This window comes from Rana temporaria, chromosome 6 (genome assembly GCF_905171775.1).
Source record: "Rana temporaria chromosome 6, aRanTem1.1, whole genome shotgun sequence".
In the NCBI taxonomy this organism is placed as follows: Eukaryota; Metazoa; Chordata; class Amphibia; order Anura; family Ranidae; genus Rana; species Rana temporaria.
The window spans coordinates 59,625,005-59,647,011 of record NC_053494.1 but is presented as its reverse complement, the minus strand read 5'-3'; the positions used below and the strand labels follow the sequence as shown (position 1 = coordinate 59,647,011).

General features: G+C 45.4%; 1 protein-coding gene across 1 annotated transcript in view; it reads left to right on the top strand.

Moving 5' to 3' along the window:
* Nucleotides 1–22,007, top strand: part of ERCC4 (ERCC excision repair 4, endonuclease catalytic subunit) — a 65,769-nt gene that overhangs the window by 6,163 nt on the left and 37,599 nt on the right. The window contains exons 3-6 of the mRNA XM_040356887.1: nucleotides 1,905–2,085; nucleotides 10,331–10,526; nucleotides 17,013–17,220; nucleotides 21,052–21,232. Of these exons, the coding sequence (XP_040212821.1) occupies nucleotides 1,905–2,085; nucleotides 10,331–10,526; nucleotides 17,013–17,220; nucleotides 21,052–21,232 (766 nt within the window). The remainder of the gene's footprint in view (nucleotides 1–1,904; nucleotides 2,086–10,330; nucleotides 10,527–17,012; nucleotides 17,221–21,051; nucleotides 21,233–22,007) is intronic.

Here is a 22,007-nt window from a genome sequence, read left to right as displayed (position 1 = left end):
ACGATTTTCCGAAAGTAGCCGAACGTCGGTGCGCAGGCGCCGTATAGAGCCGCACCGACTTTCGGCTACTCGTGACGCGATGTATGCGACCGTTGGAAGCCTGTCAATCAAATAGGAACGCCCAGTCCTGAAGACCATACCCGGAAGCGGCGGAGAACATCGCTCTCTAAAACGGTAAGTACTGCTTTGTTTTTAAAAAAACTACCAGATTCCCCTAGACAAAATGAGCATGAATCTAATATTAAAAAAAAAATTTCGGGTGAACTCCCGCTTTAATACAGAAGGAATCCGAGGGCCCTGCTTGTTAGATTATAAGCTCTAAGAGGGAAGGTCAAGAGATACAAGAGGTAATAACAGTGGGGGATGTGCTGATGGAGAAAATAAATGTACGGTTGATAGGTGGGGGCCAGATGGGTTTTCAGGGATCGTTTGAAAGTGGACGAAGTAGGAGAAAGTCGGACAGATTGGGGTAGAGCATTCCAGAAGATGGGAGAGGCTCTGGAGAAGTCCAGGAGGTGAGCATGGGAAGCAGTGACAAGGGAGTTCGAGAGCAGGAGGTCTTGGGGGGGGGGGGGGGGGGGGAGGAGGGGTGAAGCGAAGAGAACGATTAGGTTGGTATTTTGAAACTAGGTTAGTGAAGTAGCTGGGGGCCAGGTTGTGGATTGCTTTGTAAGTTATTGTTAGTATCTTGAATTTAATTTGTTGGTTGAGTGGCAGCCAAAGGAGGGATTGGCAGAGGGGTATAGCAGACGTTGAGCGGTTTGTAAGGTGGATGAGCCTGGTAGCAGCGTTCATGATGGACTGAAGTGGGGATAGCCTATTTAGAGGTGAGCCAGTGAGGAGGGAATTGCAGCAGCCAAGGCGAGAGATGACCAGGGAGTGGATTAGAAGCTTTGTGGTGAAATTTGTTAGGAAGGGGTGTATCTTGGAGATGTTGCGGAGGTTAAGACGGCAAATTTTGGATAGCGATTTGTGAGCAACTATTTTCAAGGATGAAGCACACAATGGACAAAATTAGAACCAAAATATCTGATGAGAATTCATTGAGAATTGCTATTACGTCTATCAAACCAGATATTGATGCGTTAGTTTATGAAAAACATTGTCAAATATCGCACTAGTTTTATGTTATCCTCCTTACTTTTATAATAAGTATTACAAAAAATGAAGTTTTATTACTCGGATACATTATCTGTATCGGTGAATTTTAACTTGTGAACTGCTTGACTTTTTCTGCCCCTCAGCTATCCTTATTGTTAGTGTATGTTATGTGTGGACAAAGCAATTCCTTTTCTTTCCAAGGAGGTAAAAAGGTTGGACACCCCTGCTGTAAACCTTTAGGCTACTTTCACACTGAGGCGCTTTACAGACGCTATAGCGCTAAAAATAGCGCCTGTAAAGTGCCTCTCTTGTCACTCCAGTGTGAAAGCTTAAAGGCTTTTTACACTGGAGCGGAGTGCTTGTGGGATATTAAAAAAAGTCCTGCAAGCAGCATATTTGGAATCAATGGGCAGCGGTGGTTTGTGGGTGCTTTTAACCCTTTATTTGGCTGCAAGCCGGGGTTAAAAGCGCCGCTAAAACTAGCAGCGCTTTACCGCTGACACTCCTGCGCCTCAGTGTGAAAGTGCCCTAAAAAAGAAGCATATCCCATCATCGTTACATATTGATCAGAGTGTAAGGTGCATGTACCCTCACCATCACTTTGTCTGTACTATCTTAGAGAAACACCTAGTTCAGTCCTCCCCCCTTTTTTTTTTTTTTCATGCAACACCTAACAGGACTGTCACACAGTGTAAATGCTTCATGGTGTTGTGTGTGTGTGTTTTTTTTTTATGTTGTGCATTTTAATAATACTATATATTCTTTTTTTTTTTTTTTTGTTTGTTTTTTTTTTTTTTAACTAGGAATATTTTATTGAACAGCTAAGGGCAGAAGAAGTTAGTCAATTGCCCCGAATCATCAACAATGAAGTGGGCAGTAATGAGCGATATGATGTGTACACACAGGGCGGTGTGTTATTTGTTACTAGTCGTATCCTTGTTGTGGATTTTCTTACTGACAGGATTCCTGCCAACCTAATAACTGGTGAGTAATTACTGTATTTTCTATAATAAAGAATAAGGTTCATGTTAACTTTGGTTTATAAACCTGAGCCTTGGTGATGATCCTCTAGTGCAGGGGTCTCCAAACTTTAAATAAAGGGCCATTTTACTGTCCTTCAAACTTTAGGGGGGCCAGACTGTGGTCAGTGGAAGAAGAAAATGTCCTGGTGTCAGTGGGAGTAAACCATGCCCCATCTTTGGTATTGGGGGGGAGGAATAGTGCCCCATTGTTGGTGTCAGTGGAAGGAACATTCCCTCATCAATGGCGTCAGTGGGAGGAACAGTGCCTTATCAGTGGTGTCACTCGTCAGTGGAAGGAACAGTGCCTCGTCAGTGGGAGGAATAGTGCCTCATCAGTGGTGTCAGTGGAGGAACAGTGCCTCATCAGTGGTGTCAGTGGAAGGAACAGCGCCTCATCAGTGGTGTCAGTGGAGGAATAGTGCCTCATCAGTGGTGTCAGTGGAGGAATAGTGCCTCATCAGTGGTGTCAGTGGAAGGAACAGTGCCTCATCAGTGGTGTCGGTGGGAGGAACAGTGCCTCATTAGTGGTGTCGGTTGGAGGAACAGTGCCTCATTAGTGGTGTCGGTTGGAGGAACAGTGCCTCATCAGTGGTGTCAGTGGGAGGAACAGTGCCTCATCAGTGGTGTCAGTGGGAGGAACAGTGCCTCATCAGTGGTGTCAGTGGGAGGAACAGTGCCTCATCAGTGGTGTCAGTGGGAGGAACAGTGCCTCATCAGTGCCTCGTCAGTGGGAGGAACAGTGCCTCGTCAGTGGGAGGAACAGTGCCTCATCAGTGGTGTCAGTGGGAGGAACAGTGCCTCGTCAGTGGTGTCAGTGGGAGGAACAGTGCCTCGTCAGTGGTGTCAGTGGGAGGAACAGTGCCTCGTCAGTGGTGTCAGTGGGAGGAACAGTGCCTCGTCAGTGGTGTCAGTGGGAGGAACAGTGCCTCGTCAGTGGTGTCAGTGGGAGGAACAGTGCCTCGTCAGTGGTGTCAGTGGGAGGAACAGTGCCTCGTCAGTGGTGTCAGTGGGAGGAACAGTGCCTCATCAGTGGTGTCAGTGGGAGGAACAGTGCCTCGTCAGTGGTGTCAGTGGGAGGAACAGTGCCGTGTCAGTGGGAGGAACAGTGCCTCGTCAGTGGGAGGAACAGTGCCTCGTCAGTGGTGTCAGTGGGAGGAACAGTGCCTCGTCAGTGGTGTCAGTGGGAGGAACAGTGCCTCGTCAGTGGTGTCAGTGGGAGGAACAGTGCCTCGTCAGTGGTGTCAGTGGGAGGAACAGTGCCTCGTCAGTGGTGTCAGTGGGAGGAACAGTGCCTCGTCAGTGGTGTCAGTGGGAGGAACAGTGCCTCGTCAGTGGTGTCAGTGGGAGGAACAGTGCCGTGTCAGTGGGAGGAACAGTGCCTCGTCAGTGGTGTCAGTGGGAGGAACAGTGCCTCGTCAGTGGGAGGAACAGTGCCTCGTCAGTGGTGTCGGTGGAAGGAACAGTGCCGTGTCGGTGGAAGGAACAGTGCCGTGTCGGTGGGAGGAACAGTGCCTCATCAGTGGTGTCAGTGGAGGAACAGTGCCTCATCAGTGGTGTCAGTGGAAGGAACAGCGCCTCATCAGTGGTGTCGGTGGAAGGAACAGTGCCTCATCAGTGGTGTCGGTGGGAGGAACAGTGCCTCATCAGTGGTGTCGGTGGGAGGAACAGTGCCTCATTAGTGGTGTCGGTTGGAGGAACAGTGCCTCATTAGTGGTGTCAGTGGGAGGAACAGTGCCTCATCAGTGGTGTCAGTGGGAGGAACAGTGCCTCATCAGTGGTGTCAGTGGGAGGAACAGTGCCTCATCAGTGGTGTCAGTGGGAGGAACAGTGCCTCATCAGTGCCTCGTCAGTGGGAGGAACAGTGCCTCGTCAGTGGTGTCAGTGGGAGGAACAGTGCCTCGTCAGTGGGAGGAACAGTGCCTCATCAGTGGTGTCAGTGGGAGGAACAGTGCCTCGTCAGTGGTGTCAGTGGGAGGAACAGTGCCTCGTCAGTGGTGTCAGTGGGAGGAACAGTGCCTCGTCAGTGGTGTCAGTGGGAGGAACAGTGCCTCGTCAGTGGGAGGAACAGTGCCTCGTCAGTGGTGTCAGTGGGAGGAACAGTGCCTCGTCAGTGGTGTCAGTGGGAGGAACAGTGCCTCGTCAGTGGTGTCAGTGGGAGGAACAGTGCCGTGTCAGTGGGAGGAACAGTGCCGTGTCAGTGGGAGGAACAGTGCCGTGTCAGTGGGAGGAACAGTGCCTCGTCAGTGGGAGGAACAGTGCCTCGTCAGTGGGAGGAACAGTGCCTCGTCAGTGGTGTCAGTGGGAGGAACAGTGCCTCGTCAGTGGTGTCAGTGGGAGGAACAGTGCCTCGTCAGTGGTGTCAGTGGGAGGAACAGTGCCTCGTCAGTGGTGTCAGTGGGAGGAACAGTGCCTCGTCAGTGGTGTCAGTGGGAGGAACAGTGCCTCGTCAGTGGTGTCAGTGGGAGGAACAGTGCCTCGTCAGTGGTGTCAGTGGGAGGAACAGTGCCTCGTCAGTGGTGTCAGTGGGAGGAACAGTGCCGTGTCAGTGGGAGGAACAGTGCCTCGTCAGTGGGAGGAACAGTGCCTCGTCAGTGGTGTCAGTGGGAGGAACAGTGCCTCGTCAGTGGTGTCAGTGGGAGGAACAGTGCCTCGTCAGTGGGAGGAACAGTGCCTCGTCAGTGGTGTCAGTGGGAGGAACAGTGCCTCGTCAGTGGTGTCAGTGGGAGGAACAGTGCCTCGTCAGTGGTGTCGGTGGGAGGAACAGTGCCTCGTCAGTGGTGTCGGTGGGAGGAACAGTGCCTCGTCGGTGGGAGGAACAGTGCCTCGTCAGTGGTGTCGGTGGGAGGAACAGTGCCTCGTCAGTGGTGTCGGTGGGAGGAACAGTGCCTCGTCAGTGGTGTCGGTGGGAGGAACAGTGCCTCGTCAGTGGTGTCGGTGGGAGGAACAGTGCCTCGTCAGTGGTGTCGGTGGGAGGAACAGTGCCTCGTCAGTGGTGTCGGTGGGAGGAACAGTGCCTCGTCAGTGGTGTCGGTGGGAGGAACAGTGCCTCGTCAGTGGTGTCGGTGGGAGGAACAGTGCCTCGTCAGTGGTTTCGGTGGGAGGAACAGTGCCTCGTCAGTGGTGTCGGTGGGAGGAACAGCGCCTCGTCAGTGGTGTCGGTGGGAGGAACAGCGCCTCGTCAGTGGTGTCGGTGGGAGGAACAGCGCCTCGTCAGTGGTGTCGGTGGGAGGAACAGCGCCTCGTTAGTGGTGTCGGTGGGAGGAACAGCGCCTCGTCAGTGGTGTCGGTGGGAGGAACAGCGCCTCGTCAGTGGTGTCGGTGGGAGGAACAGCGCCTCGTCGGTGGTGTCGGTGGGAGGAACAGCGCCTCGTCAGTGGTGTCGGTGGGAGGAACAGCGCCTCGTCAGTGGTGTCGGTGGAAGGAACAGCGCCTCGTCAGTGGTGTCGGTGGAAGGAACAGCGCCTCGTCAGTGGTGTCGGTGGAAGGAACAGCGCCTCGTCAGTGGTGTCGGTGGAAGGAACAGCGCCTCGTCAGTGGTGTCGGTGGAAGGAACAGCGCCTCGTCAGTGGTGTCAGTGGAAGGAACAGCGCCTCATCAGTGGTGTCAGTGGGAGGAACAATGCCTCGTCAGTGGGAGGAACAGTGCCTCATCAGTGGTGTCAGTGGGAGGAATAGTGCCCCAATTGCCAGCTAAAAGTAAGCAAAGGGCCACATCTGCCTCCCGCACAGCAGTTTGGAGACCACTGCTCTAGTGTGATGTCTGTAGGGCTGATGTATCCAAGAATGGGTTGAAACACTTCCCTTCTAAACCACAGCCTTGGCTGTTTTACCTTTCTAGGCTCTCAAAGTTGAGCATAGGTGTGATGAGGCTATGAAACCAATATACATAATACTTCTGCAGTAGCTAAAGGGCAGATAAGAGTTTGCATTACTAGTTTTCAGTACAGGTTGCCTTCATGGATTCTATAGACAATGATTCATATCTGATATCTTCAGCAGGATTGGAAGACAGGTTGGATTGCTGTAGGCCTCTTCAGCCCAGTAGAGCTTTTTGTATGACAGATGGTTTAACATGTCTTATTGCATCACATATCCCAAAAATACGATTATTCCTTATCTCGGGACAGTGGCCATGCAAATCATTCGTTCAGGGTTTGACAAATTTGCTTGGAATCTAGGAGCCAGCTAAAAAAGTTAGGAGCCAGAAAACACGCCCCCGTTCCGACGAGCTTGCACGCAGAAGCGAACGCATACGTGAGCAGCGCCCGCATATGTAAACGGTATTTAAACCACACATGTGAGGTATCGCTGAAATCGTTGGAGCGAGAGCAATAATTCTAGCTCTAGACCTCCCCTGTAACTCAAAACATGCAACCTGTAGAATTTTTTAAACGTCGTCTATAGAGATTTTAAAGGGTAAAAGTTTGTCGGCATTCCACGAGCGGACGCAATTTTGAAGCGTGACATGTTGGGCATCAATTTACTCTGCGTTACATTATCTTTCACAATATAAAAAGAATTGGGATAACTTAAGTGAATTTTTTTCCCCCAAAAAAGTGCGCTTGTAAGACCGCTGCGCAAATATGGCGTGACAGAAAAAATTGCAACGATTGCCATTTTATTCTCTAGGGTGTTAGAATAAAAAATATATATATTGTTTGGGGGTTCTAATTAGAGGGAAGGAGATGGCAGTGGAAAAATTACACATTAAAACTGGTTTTACTTTTAATGCCAACGGCCACCACCAGATGGTGCCAAGTCACAGAAGGAAGCTTGGGACTTCACAAGGCCGCAAAGCCACGGCCTCAATTACCGCCCGCTGCGGGCCCGTGCGATCACGCGGTGGGGGAGGTGGGGGCGCACGGAGACACAGGATCTCAATTTCTTGTCGCAATTGTGACCTGGCGCCCGGATTTTGTCGAACCCTGCATTCGTTTATGCCTCAGTGGCCAACTGCACACCCAGAACTAGTAGTTAAGCAACTGTATAGCCAAATAATATAAAGCCATTTATTCGAAGTGACATACAGCTGTTTTAGGCTTTTTTGACCATCGTCAGTGCAGTGTAGAGAAATGATTGCATCCATGGAGTAGGGCTTAGGACCTTACAGGAACGTATAACTCTGATAGTTATGTTAAGAAGAGGTAAAGGGAATCATTAAAGGGGTTGTAAAGGTTCGTTTTTTATTTTCTAAATACTGTAGGTTCCTTTAAGCTAGTGCATTGTTGGTTCACTTACCTTTTCCTTCGATTTCCCTGACTAACTCCCAGCCAGAACGGCTCAGATGATGGGGGCAAGCTTACTGAGGAGGAACAGGAAGTGAGAAAATCAGACAAAGGAATTATTTTTTTTTTTTAGAAGGGAAATCAAAGGAAAGGGTAAGTGAACCAACAATGCACTAGCTTAAAGGAACCCATTTAGAAAATAAAGGAACCTTTACAACCATTTTAAGTCCTTCACCCTAGCCAGAAGCATGGAAAAGCATGAACTGCATATACATTTTTCTTAAACACAGCATCATACCCTGGAAACTAACTACATGTAGACAATCTGTAGTAGATGTAATTACACTGGCTTTTCATTTACAGAGAGATCAGTATCTCGGTTCTGACAGTTCTGAATTCCAAACTTTGTGAAATGTCATTTAACAGCTGTTCCTCCATCCCCTACTTTATCAGAGAGTTTCTGCATCAAGAAGAAAAATAAAAGATCAGAAGTAAATGCAGCTGCATAGAGTTCACGATGTTGCCGCAGACAATGCTAGTGTAAAAAACATCTACTACAGCAGTGGTTCTCAACCTTTCTAGCCATGACCCCTTGATAAAATTTCCCAAGTTGTGGGGATCCCTAACAGTAACATTTTTGTAGCGTGGGTTGTCAGCACCCAAGGCAAGACAAGTCATTTGCGCCCCTAACCCACAGACATTTAGCGCTCCTTGAGTCCCTTCCACTCGTACAGTATTAAAACTGGGATGAGTGGCAGTGCTGGGGGGGGGGGGAGAGTTCTGATCAGCCAACTTGGGTGCTCTTGATCAAGGTCATCAGCTGATCTGAGAACTGTAATGGGGACTTTTAATGGCAACTATTTTCACAGGAAGTGTTACTCAATGTGTCTCTGACTTTGTGGTGTCTCGTAGCAGTGACACCTATGCCAAAATCAGGAGATGGGGTCTCCTCCAGCCCCTCCCACTTCACATTCCTCACCAGTCAGCTGACCTCTAGTCACTGTCCCCCAGCCATGCCGTGAACTGAATGGGCGGCTGCGAAGAGGCTGAGTGGGCGGCCGCAGGCTACCAGGGACAGACATGCTGGGTGGTCGCAGAAAGACTGGGAGAGCAGCGCGGGCTTCAGGAACGGCTCAGGATTCGGTGATTCTTGGCAAATGTAATTTGACCCCCAGGTTGAGAACCACTCTACTACAGCTTGTCTAAATTGATTTGGTTTGTAGGGTAGAATCTGGTGACAAGGCGTCTTCAAGGGCTGGTTTGTTTTTTCCACTGGAATTTCTAATCCTAAACAGAATAACATTTTGAGGATACCACTAGTCCTAACTGTATTTAAAAATCTACTGGAAAGACAAAAATGCATTCTTGAAACTATTTGTGTTGTCACCACTAGATGTCAGCAATATCATTACAGTGTATTGTATTTTGTGTGGTTTGCATTATGTGGTATTCAGGTTTGAGCTGTGTTTGGGCTGAGGATGATTTATGACAACTAACAAATTAAAGTATTTGGGTAGTTTCTATGGATGATAACTCCCTTTTTCTAGCTGAGCAGTTTGTATAATTGAGTCATGTGACCTTTGTTTCTGAAGTGTTTCCATTGGTTTAGATCAAAGCATTCCATTGTAGCTCTGGCTGTATGTTTAGGGTCGTTGTCCTGCTGTAAGGTGAACCTCTGCCCCAGTCTCAAGTGTTTTGCAGTCTCTAACAGATTTTCTTCTAAGATTGCCCTTTATTTGGCTCCATCCATGTTCCCATCAACTCTGACCAGCTTCCCTGCTGAAGAAAAGCCTCCCCACAACATGATGCTGCCACCACCATGTTTCACAGTGGGGATGGTGTGTAGGGTGATGTGCAGTGTTAGTTTTCCACCACACATGGCATTCAATATTGGTCTCATCTGACCAGAGCACCTTCTTCCACATGTTTACTTTGTCCCCCACATGGCTTCTCGCAAACTGCAAATACAACTTCTTATGGCTTTCTTTCAACAATTACTTTCTTCTTGCCACTCTTCGGTAAAGGCCAGATTTGTAGAGTGCACAACTAATAGTTGTCCTGTAGATAGATCCTTTCACCTGACCTGTGGATCTCTGCAGCTCCTCCAGAGGTACAATGGGCTTCGTGGCTGATTAATGCTCTTTGTCCTCAATAGACGGTAAGAAAATGAAAGAAACTGTTAAAAGTCCCAAAGTCCAGTATAATACTGCAGCAGCGCTATTTTCAAACCCACGTTTGAAAAAAACTATATATATTCAATATAGGTAACAATAATGGTGCAGGTGGACAAACGATGTCACTAATCAGTGTCTTCCTTAATAAGTGCTCCTTATCACCGGGGGGGTGTTTCACCACATGGGGGGATATTATCCCCTTTTGGGGATGCACTCACCGAACCATGGAATAAAAACAGCATGGAATACACATCAGCATCAGTCCTGAATGTTGCACTCTCCACCGGTTTACTTGTTTTGGTCCCAATCGTAATCACATATAAGGAAATAAACTCATATAGTAAAAATTAAAAAAATTTGAAAACATTTAGTATTTCCGAAATTCAGAAATACAAAAATTCGGAAATTTAAAAATTCGGAAATTAAAATATTCGGATATTCAAAATTTTGGAAGTCAGAAAATTCGGAAATTCGAATTTTCAGAAATTCAAAATTTTCGGAAGTCTGAAAATTCGGAAATAAAAAAAATGTGTTAATACGAAAATTCGGAATTAACGAATTTCAGAATTTTCGTTAAACGAACTAGAAACTAAACGAATTGCACATGTCTAACCTACAGTAAGTATGTTGGTTGTGTTTGTTTTTACTGTTAAATGTAAGTTGCATTTTTCACCGTTGTGTTTCTGGTCATATTCACACACTGAAAACTTTAATAAAAAATATTAAACTGCTTTACAGAACATAAAATAAGTATTGTGATCACACAAAGTAAGTTGATATTACAGATTGTCAATATTTGTCCCATTCAGGTATTCTTGTGTATAAAGCACATAAGATCATTCAGTCCTGCCAGGAAGCTTTCATACTGCGTTTATATCGGCAGAAGAACAAGCAAGGCTTCATCAAAGGCTTCACAGACAATCCATTAGCTTTCCACGCCGGATTCTGCCAGGTGGAGCGAGTTATGAGAAATCTCTTCTTGAAAAAGCTCTACCTATGGCCAAGGTGTGTATAAAAAGACTTTTTCTTTTTTATATTGTCTGCCTTAAACTGCTAAGATGTAAAGTTCTGTAAATACACAAACCCTTTGTTTTCAAGCTCCTACATTTTGTCATCTTGCACTGCCATTGTTGGAGATGAGAAATGGAACCTTCTATCAGACAGGAAACGACCCTAAGATCTCATTCACATTAGCTTCCTGCGATTTGCATTATTAAACGCATGAGAAACTGATCTGAGAAGCATACCTTTTTAATTCTACTTCCCAGATCAGTTTCTCTTGTGTTTAAAGGTATTTGTGGAGAGGAGTGTGGTAGAGATTTGTAGTGATCACTGCTACCCTCATTGTAAAATGATGGTCCTTTTTTGGATCCCGTATGGAAACTGTTGCCCCTTTTTACCCTTTTGATGTAACTATCAGGCCCCTTTCAGATGGAGCCAAGTGAACGTTTCCATCTGACTGTCATCCGATCCGTGGGGCGGATGGGGAATGATTCCCCCCTGTCTGTTTTAAAGGGATTAGATTGGATGGTGGCGGGTGTCAGTGGACACATGTCCGCTGAGATCCACTGCTCCATAGAGAACAAAGGGTGGTCCTATCAGGTTTGCCTAAAAAACGGCCAGGTAGATCCGATTGGTCTGCTGGTGTGAAAGGGAACTCATCGTGGGGCAGTAAATGGTTGTGAACAAGTTCATGGCTACAGTAACAGCTGTTGGCTTGCTTACAAATTTATAGTGCCTTCTCTTTCCTGTGGAAGTGATTTGGGCAGTCATAAAGTCACCTGGACTCCTATGGAATATGGTGGTTTATTCAGCTCACACTTAAAGTGGAGTTCTGTCGGAAAAAAATAATAATAATTAAGTCGGCAGCTACAAATACTGCAGCTGCTGACTTTTAATATATGGACACTTACCTGTCCTGGGCTCCTGTGATGTCAGCAGCCGAAGCCGATCTGTCCATCGGCTCTCGAGTGCTGCCGCCGCCATCTTCGGTAAGGGAAGCCTTGCGGCTTCACTTCCTGGTTCCCTGCTGCACATGCGGAGTAGGCGCCAGACATGGCTGGGTTTTCGGGTCATTCGTTGATTGATAGCAGTGCAGCCATTGGCTCCCGCTGCTGTCAATCAAATCAATGACGCGGGGGGCGGGGCAGAGTGATACAGTCAGCGGCTATAGGGAGCGTGCCCACAAGCTAACCCCCTTGGGAGAGAGCTTCCCATGAAGGGGGTTTGCTGATGCGGGGAGGAGCCGCGACAGCCGCCGAGGCACCCCAGAAGGCATGGATTGGGGCCACTCTGTGCAAAATTAGCTGCACAGTGGAGGTAAGTATGACATGTTTATTATTTAAAAAAAAAAAATGGGAACCTTTAGGGTCTCTTTTAACCTGTCCAACAGTCTGCGTTAAAACCAGGAGTTAAGTTAGCACGTGTAAGCTGCAAGGCCTCTTCACGGTACCCTGTGTATGCTTGAAGTCCTAAACGCTATTGAATTTATGAGCATCCCCACAGTCGGAGCACATGTATTCAATGGAGGGGGATTGGGCTGCCTCCAGGCCCACCTGCCCCTCATCTATCCATTGAATGCATGTGCTCCCACTGTGGAGACGCTCATAAATTCAGTAGCGATCAGGGCTGCAAGCATACACAGGGTACCGTGAAGAGGCCTTGCAGCTTACACATGCATTTGCAAATGCGTGCTAAATAAACCCCTGTTTTCAACGCAGACTGTTGAACAGGTTCATTTGGTTGGTTGGCGAGTTGAGCTATGGAATGTTCTGTTTTTGTCTATTATGCGTTTGCCCTTCCATGTTCTCCTTGCTGAGAAAGGCAGTTATAGGTGGGAGAAGGGGCCATTTGTTTGTTACTGTTGAAAATTAAATTACCAGGTAATAAACAGATTTTTATTCTTTGTATATTTTGCATCTGCATTAAGTGTTGAGGCTATGAAGGGAGGCATGGTAACTTTTTAGGTAGAATATAGTTTGTAAAAGAGATGTTTTTCTCCTTAGTTTTCTGGCCTGGGAGGTAGGCAGTGACACTATTGGATTATAGCATGGGAATGTTTTTTTTTAAAGACTAAAGATTTTTTTGACTTTAGGATTTCTGGTTATGATTTATTCATTAGCGTTCAAATACACAGACCTGTCGACGGCTAAACATTGTTTATCTAGGTGGAGGATATGCAGTATGTGTGAATGCTTTTCACTCGGTTATTATGCTGGTAAATGATCTAAAGAGTTAAAAACTTCACCTTGCTAGCGTGCTGTAAACATGCAGTAAAAGCATTGTTCAGTAGAATTGTTTAGGGTGTGTATTCATGTTCTGAAGCCTTATAATTGCTATTGAATTCTGCACAGCAAGATGTTTGAAAGAAGTACCAGTGCCAAAGAAATGCCAGTAATTTTTGAGGCTTTTGTCGTAATGCAAAAAGCAATGTGCAAAGTACAGCCATGGCAATTAATCAGAATTCAGGTTACTGTAAATGTATATTATTGGAATCTTGCATTATCTGCATGTTTGTTACAGGTCAGTGAAACTATTGAATCTATGGAGTCAGCATGACATACAGGCAAATGGCATTTTTAAATTGAGATGTTATCAATGACATGTACCGGTCAGGAAAAGGCATCTTAAATACTTACTCCAGGTTACTTTAAATAGCTTGGCCGAAACAACAAACCGTTTCCATTACTAAGAAATGCAGCTGCTGTCAGCGCTGTGTAAGCTGGGGGGATGACGTCACAATCTACACCTCAGCCAACTTTAGGAAGCCTTGTATTCATCAATAAAAATACAGGCATCTACAGCGCTCAGCCCATCTTGATTTGCTCTGGGAACTGGATGGGAAGTCCCCATACTGCTGCCAGAACACAGCGCTATATACTGTATGTAGTTCATGCTACATACAGTTTATACAGCGCTGACAGCAGCCATATTTCTTAGTAATGGAAAAAGTTTGTTTTTGTGACTAAAAAGTCTAGGTTTAAAAAAATAACATGTGTATACTTGCCTGCTCTGTTGCAGTGGATTTGCACAGAGCAGCCCCAATCCTCCTCTTCTTGGGTCCCTCTTTGTCTGTGCTTCTGGCCCCTCCCTCCTGTTGAGTGCTCCCACAGCAAGCAGCTTGCATGGGGGCACCCGAGCAGAGCTGCAGCTCCCTGTCCATTCAGACACAGAGCTGTGGTTTGGCCCTGCCCCTCTCTCTTGATGGGCTTACTGACTTTGACAGCAACAGGAGCTAATGATGACTGCTGTGTCTCAGCCAATCAGTAGGGGGAGTCCCAGACAGCTGAGGGACTCCTGGACAGAGATGGAGCTCAGGTAAGTATTAGGGGGGCTGCTGCACACAGAAGCCTTTTATCTTAATGCATGGAATGCATTAAGATTAAAATACCTTCTGACTTTACAACCCCTTTAAGGTAACACTAAACCTGGAATTACACTTTAATGCCTACAAATGTATTCTTAAAGTTGGCATGCCATCATTGTCACCTGGTCCAGTTTTAAAGATGGGGGTGGTCATGTTTGGTTGCTAGTGTACAGGATTCCAAGATGAACAAAAAAAAGTGCAGATCAATGATTAGCACTGATACTACTTGAGTAGTCTGCTTTCAGTGAACACTGACCACAGTTGCCAGTGAAAGAGTAACGCTCCAAGCCCTGCGACCTATGCTGTGCTCCCGCCCTGTAGTACTGACAGGTGTAGACTCTGCGCTGATCCCTTTATAATTCATGATTATATATTTAAAATGCATACATTTTCTACTTTGCATATTGCACACGGCATAATTCTCTAAGCAGTGAACAAATGGCTTTGGAGTTCTTAATGGTAATAAATGTGGAATGTTTTTGATGCAGGTCAACTAAGCAAAATGTTTGTGCTGTCAGAAATGAAAATGGATTAAGAAATAAATTGAAACCTGGATTAGTCGCATTGTATTCTAACTGGTGCAATGAATCTTATTTAACTGTAAGACTAATGTCAAGGCTAATGAGAAAGGTATTTTGATCATGCAATTCTCTTGCATAGTGTTCCAGTGTGTACTCTACATGTTGCACAGAAATGGCTCCTTGCCAATTTCTTTTTTTTTTTTTGTCTTATTTTGGGCATTTTGGCTGTCGTTTCCTCCATTTCCAATGATCCAATTTATTTTTTTCTTCCTTGGAGCATCAGTGACCATTTGCAGATGAGTATAGATATGACTGCCATTACCAAGAAGCTTGGTGTTCTTCTTTTGAAGTAGTGAAAAAGAGCAGCAAAATGTAATAAATGGATTTGTGTGTTCTGTAAGGAAAGTTTTTAAAGTAATCATTCTCTGAACACATGTACAAAAGATAGATTAGATGGCCTAAAAAGATTTCCTAATTAACACAGTAAAGAATAACCTATACAAATTTCTGTTAAAACAGCCTCAAAACAAACTACAGTATTGCCAAAGCGTGGCACTGTGGAACACTGAATACCTCCAAGGCTAGAGCTGGCCCCCTCTTTTTCTACCTAAACTTTGCAATGAAACAACATGGCATACAGTCATTACATTGCATACACAGCACAAGCCTCCATGTCGTCTATACTGTATGGATATGAAGTATAACTTCAAGTAGACATTTTCCCCTTTCACTAAAAATGATGGCAGCATACAGTTCTACATGCCGATGTAAAATAACCTTTTTTCGCTTTTTCTTACAATTTACTGTTTTTCCACTTACTTGAACTCTCGCCTTGCTTCCTGGATGCATGTGTAAGGCCAGGGTTACATCACCAGTGCCTAACCTGGATGTAAACCCTCACATATACCCAGTGAAGTGAACAGCCTCAGATGATACACAAGGATGAAACAAACCTCCCTACATACGTTTTATATACTGGTTAGAAAGTGCACATCATGTTACAATTTTCGCTTCCTGATTCAGCAGGGGGAGCTTGCCATACACTGTGAGATGGCTGATTGGAGGAAAGGCACACACCCCCTCTCCTCATAGGCAGAGACTTGCAGAGCTGTGCTGTGAATAGACAAGCTATCTGCTAATCTATTTATAGCACCCACCCTGACACAAATTTCAGGCTAGTTTTATCTCCTGTGTCAGAGAACTCAGAGTCCAAACCCTCAAGTCCTGTGGATTTCTCCTGCTCCGTTCTTCTGTTATCAGCATAACTTCTGACAACAGAAGAACGGAGCAGGAGAAATCCACAGGACTTGAGGGTTTGGAGAGAGATAAAACACTACAGATCTATGTGCCCAGCTCAAATTTAATGAATCGGGTTTACATTCCACTTTAACCAAACAATTGACATGGTGTGAGTGTGTGTGTGTATATGTATGTATATATGTGTGTGTAATTAATATATATATATATATATATATATGTGTGTGTGTGTGTGTGTGTGTGTATATTTACCGGCAATCACATTAAGACTTTTTTTTGGGTGCTTTGTACTGAAAATAACAGACCAAGCTATTAAGTCTTTGGCACTGGCCTCACTACTTTCTACTAGATGTTAAATAATAATAAAAGTGCAGCGTAAACAGGGCTGGACTGGGACAAAAATTTGGCCCTGGACTTCATCCAGACCGGCCCACTTTAATTCAATAAAAATCACGCCCACCAAAAGGCCCCCACATCCATCATTGTATATCATGAGAGGGTGAGAGAGAGGGAGGGTTGAGGAAAAGGGGGTGAGAGAGGGGGGTGTGTGTGAGTGTAAAAGAGAGGGGGTGAGTGTAGGACCCCTTTTTACACTGAGGCGTTTTTTAGGCGCTTTTGGGCTAAAAATAGCGCCTGTAAAGCGACTGAAAAACACTTCCACTGCAGTCCCAGTGTGAAAGCCTGAGTGCTTTCACACTGGGGCGCTGCCAGGGCGTTAAAAAAAGTCCTCCAAGCAGCATCTCTCTTTTAAAAAACGGCCCACTGAGCCATCGGCCCACCGGGAAACTCCCTGTAGTCCCTATGGCCAGTCCATCCCTGAGCGCAAATAAAGTCCTTGACTGAAGAATCAAGAATTAAGAGAACACCCAGTGAGATAGCAAAAATCTTCGGCAAATGTGATGATATCCTCCACCAGTATAAGAAGTGCCTCCTTACCACAATTTACATGTCAGGAGTTTGTGACCGGCTCTCAATGTAGCTGGTTTACATACAGACTTCAGGGGCAGCCGCGGAGCGAATTGCATCGGAGTCCTGTGCGTCTTCTGGTCTGTTTCAGGTCTGACTTTAGCCCAAAATGTGGACTGAAATCGGACCTGAAAAGGTGAACAGGGATGCAACGGACCCCTGCTGTGATATGTGGATATGCTCATTGTTTTTGGTGTTTTCAAGATAAGTTGAGCTGTGCGTTTTCTTCATCGCTCTCCATAGGAACAGTTTAGCAGAAGATTCATCGTGACGTAGGAAGCTGGTCATGCAGAAATCCAGGGACTGTTGGATGGATACAAAATAATAGAATTCCCTTTTTAAGGGCACTTTTATGATGTTGAATTGTGTTTTTTTCTGTAGGTTCCATGTTTCAGTGAACTCATTCCTGGAGAAACACAAGCCTGAAGTGGTAGAGCTACATGTCTCTATGACACCTGCAATGCTTGCTATTCAAGCCTCTATACTAGATATAATGAATGCATGCTTAATGGAACTGAAACGCTACAATCCTGCTCTAGAGGTGGAAGATCTGAGTTTAGAAAATGCGATTGGAAGAGCTTTTGACAAGGTACTCACGTTAACTAAGCAACACTCTGTCATCTTTTATGGATGCAGTGGTGGTCATGTTAATATTTTGGCCTCACAAATCCTAAACGGCCATGTTTTAGGTATTTGCTAGAAACATATGGTCTAGCTGTAGAAAGCGGTGTCCAGTAATCAGCAACTGTGGTGTGTGTGTGTATAGTATTGTCATAGCTGAATAATCCTTCTATTAACCACTTCGAGCCCACGCTATAGACCAGGGGTCTCCAAACTGCGGCCCTGAGGCCAGATGTGGCCCTTTGCTTGCCTTAATGCGGCCCTTAGGGCATAATTCTTGACACCAATGGGGCACTATTCCTCCAACTGACACCATCAATTCTTTCTATTAACACCAACAATGGGGCACTCGTCCTTCCACTGTCACCAAAGATATGGTATTTACTCCCACTGGACATTTTTTTTACTCCCAATGGCCCTAGTCTGGCCCCCCTAAAGTCTAAAGGACCGTGAACTGGCCCTTTGTTTAAAAAGTTTGGAGACCCCTTCTATAGACGAAAGACATCTACAGTGCGGCGCTCAATTGCCGGGAGGGCGTCCCTGGATGTCTTCCTGTTTACTTGTTCCCCGTGCGTCGGGGAAAATCTGTGTTGGCCGTGACCCTTGGACATAGCCAATCACAGATGGTGCTAATTGGCCAATCACAGCGGCCATTTAGCACTCGATCGGCGTGTCCAATGAGAGATGATCTCAAATGTAAACATATGAGATCATCTCTCTCCCTCCTCACACAGAGACCGCGTGTGAGGAGGGAGAGCAATCTGTGGTGCAGCGTGAGTGAACAAACGATACATAAAACACAGTACCTATCGGTGCCACATGTCATCGGTGCCACGCCACGTGTCATCGGTGCCACGTGTCAGTGCCATCGGTGAGATAGGCCGCCAATGCATCAGATGTGATCAATTTGTTATGATTTGCACCATAGCTTGTAGACTTTCTAACTTTCACACAGACCAAATAATATCCACTAATTTGGGTTATTTTTACCCAAGATATGTAGCAGTATAAATTGTGGCCAAAATTTATGAAGAAAAAATTTAATAATTTGAAGAATTTATTATTTTTTCAGAATTTTCGGTCTTTTTTTTTTTCATTTTATAATATAAAAAAAAACAAGAGGTGGTCAAATACCAGCAAAAAAAGCTCTATTTGTATGGAAAAAAAGGACAGAAAAATCATTTGGGTACAGTATTACATGACTGAGTAATTGTCATTCAAAGTGTGAGAGCCCTGAAAGCTGAATATTGGTCTGGGCAGGAGGGGGGTTTAAGTGCCCAGTAGGCAAGTGGTTAAACACAATGTTAAATAAATAATTCTAAGCTTTATTGGCGTTTAACCTAATCACAAAACTTAATATAGTTTCAAGAAGGGAAATTCCTACTAAATTTAGATTTTTTTTTTTGGAGTACTCATGTCTCTAATAGTCATGCAGAACTAATCTGTAACCACACCTAAATTATATGCATCTTCAAATCAATAAAAAAAAAAAATAATTCAAGTGATATTTTATTTCTTGCCATTTTCCAGTTAAAGATGGTGTCATGACATCTGCTCCAGGTTTCCTGCTTCAGGTTGGCTTCTTTCTCTTGTAGAATCCTGTGTGGCTACACTTGCATATAGGAACTAGAGTTGTCCCAAAAGAAACCTATGGCTCTGTAGCCTAGGATGGCAAGCACTCCCCTGCTTCTTCCTCCTCTCCTCCCTTCTACAAATTAACAAACTAGCTCAAGACTGTCCGCTGTTAACGCTTTCATGCGAAGACTGGAAGTTACGACAAGCAGCACTGAGAATGCAGGGGGCAGCCACATTGATTATTGTGAACTGCAAGTGCTGGTGTAAGAATTGTAACAAATAGTTTGCTGGGAAATGTTTGTTTTATTGTGCTCAATGTGTAAAGCTGAGGGTGTAACACTACTTTAGGTTGGGTTCACACTATTGCGAATTGGATGCTGATTGGGTGCTGAAATGAGACCTGAAACGGTGAATGGATACACACCGGACTCCTGCTGTGAGCCACTGCGTTCTCCAGTGTGAACTCCACTTTTGTGGGGGGAAAAAATTAGCAAATTAAAAAAAATTAATAGATACGATGTGAGAATAGATATGTCCTTTCCTGCTGGTGTGATTGGCCCACTGATTTTCTCAGAAGTCTGCGCCAAGATACAAATTAGATTTTGAGCATCCCCTGCAACAAAAATTAAATGTTTGTTGAGATACTCCCAAAGGCAAAGCACATCTAAAAGGATGCAGACCTTGCCAATTTCCTCATTGTGGAGCCCTGCAGGTGCAGCAGCCGACTCATAATTATATAACCACTCTCATAACAGATTCACTTTGCACATGAAAACCGACCAAACAAACCGCTATTTCTTCAGAATAACAAATGGCAGGAAGCTGCAACTAGGGGCCAGATTCACAGAAGAAATACGCCGGAGTATCTATGGATACTCCGGCGTATTTTCAAATTTGCCGCGTCGTATCTTTAGTTACAATCCTCAAACCAAGATACGACGGCTTTTGGCTTCGATCCGACAGGCGTACGGCTTCGTACGCCTTCGGATCGTAGGTGTAATACTTTCGCGCCCGCTGGGTGGAGTTTGCGTCGTTTTCCGCGTCGGGTATGCTAATTAGCTGTTTACGGCGATTTCACGAAGGTACGCGCGGCCGTCGCATTCTCTTATGTCGTCGCTAGTCGGCTTTTCCCGTCGTATAGTTAAAGCGGGGGTTCACCCTTAGAGGGCACTTTTTCCCCTTAGATTCCTGCTCGTTTTCTCTAGGGGAATCGGCTATTTGTTTTAAAATATGTGCATTACTTACCCGTTTAGGAGATGCATCCTCTCCGTCGCTTCCGGGTATGGGCTGCGGGAATGGGCGTTCCTTCTTGATTGACAGTCTTCCGAGAGGCTTCCGACGGTCGCATCCATCGCGTCACGATTTTCCGAAAGAAGCCGAACGTCGGTGCGCAGGCGCAGTATAGAGCCGCACCGACGTTCGGCTTCTTTCGGCTACGAGTGACGCGATGGATGCGACCGTCGGAAGCCTCTCGGAAGACTGTCAATCAAGAAGGAACGCCCGCTCCCGAAGACCCATACCCGGAAGCGACGGAAGAAGATGCAGCTCGAAAACGGGTAAGTACTGCTCATATTTTAATACAAATAGCCGATTCCCCTAGACCGAACGAGCAGGAATCTAAAAAATTTAATAAATGGGTGAACTCCCGCTTTAAAGCTGGTATTATGTGGCGTATAGATAGACTTGCCATGTTAAAGTATGGCCGTCGTTCCCGCGTCGAATTTCAAATTATTTTTTTTTTTTTTTGCGTAAGTCGTCCGTGAATAGGAAAGGACGTAACTCACGTCGACGTTCAAAAAATGACGTCGGTCAAAGCACGGCGGGAAATTCAAAACGGAGCATGCGCAGTACGTTCGGCGCAGGAACGCGCCTAATTTAAATGATACACGCCCCATTTGAATTAGACGGGCTTGCGCCGGACGGATTTACGCTACGCCGCCGCAAGTTTACAGGCAAGTGCTTTGTGAATCAAGCACTTGCCCATAAAACTTGCGGCGGTGTAACGTAAATGCAATACGTTACGCCGCCGGAATTCTAAGTGAATCTGGCCCCAAGTTTGTTAAAAATCCCTGGAATGTATATAAATCACCCAGAAGGGAATGTTTTCTTTTTTCCTAACAAAAGTGTTTTTTATCAAATAATGCTACATATCATGTTATTTGTAAACCACATTTTGTCTTTTTTTCTTTTGTAGATTTTTTTTTAAAATGTTTCCTTTTTGTAGATAATTAGACATTTTCTGGATCCACTGTGGCATCAGCTTGGGGCAAAAACCAAGTCATTAGTTCAAGACTTAAAAATTCTCCGCACTCTGCTCCAATATTTGGCCCAGTATGACTGCGTGACATTCCTAAATCTACTAGAATCTCTGAGAGCAAGTGAAAAGGCATTTGGGCAGAATTCAGGTACAGTTTGCTTATTAAATTGTGTTTATAGTTTGAAATCTATCCATTTGTTTTTACCGTATTTAAAGAATAATGTTTCTTGATCATTTAAACATAAATACACATACAAAGAAAAAAATAAGTACTGAAGGTTCATGGAGGCAAAAGGCTCCTTATTGCAGCAGAGTTCCATTACAAGCTAACACGGTACAGTTATCAATTCCTAACAAATACTGTGTAGAGGGACCTAGGATCAATTGTGCATATACATTTGGCCCATGTGCCTCAATGAAAGTGGAAGTCTTCTTAGAAATATATTGCAGAAACAATAAAAAGTTGGGGAATCCTATTGGTTCTAGTAATGACGGTTCATTTTTAGAATTTCTGGAGGTAGCAGAGGAAGTGTCTCAGTTAAAGCTTAAAGTGGAGGTTCACCCTATAAAAAAATTCTAACACTGCATCCAGCCCAGTTGTGCATATAAAATGACACTGACCTTTTTTTTTTCTTTTCCGTAGATAGCGCTTAGCCGTGGAATTCACCGCGGCTTCCGGGTAGGGAATCCCCCGGGAGTGGGCGTTCCTATTGACATGGCAATTGATTGACATGCTAAACGACGGCGCACACAGCGCGTCACTACTTCCCGAAGGAAGCTCGGCTCTATTCGGCGCCGGTGCGCAGGCGCCAAATAGAGCCGAGCCGACCCAAGCTTCCTTAGGGAATGCCCACTCCCGCGGGATTCCCTTCCCGGAAGCCGCGGTGAATTCCACGGCTAAGCGCTATCATTTCAGAGTTCTA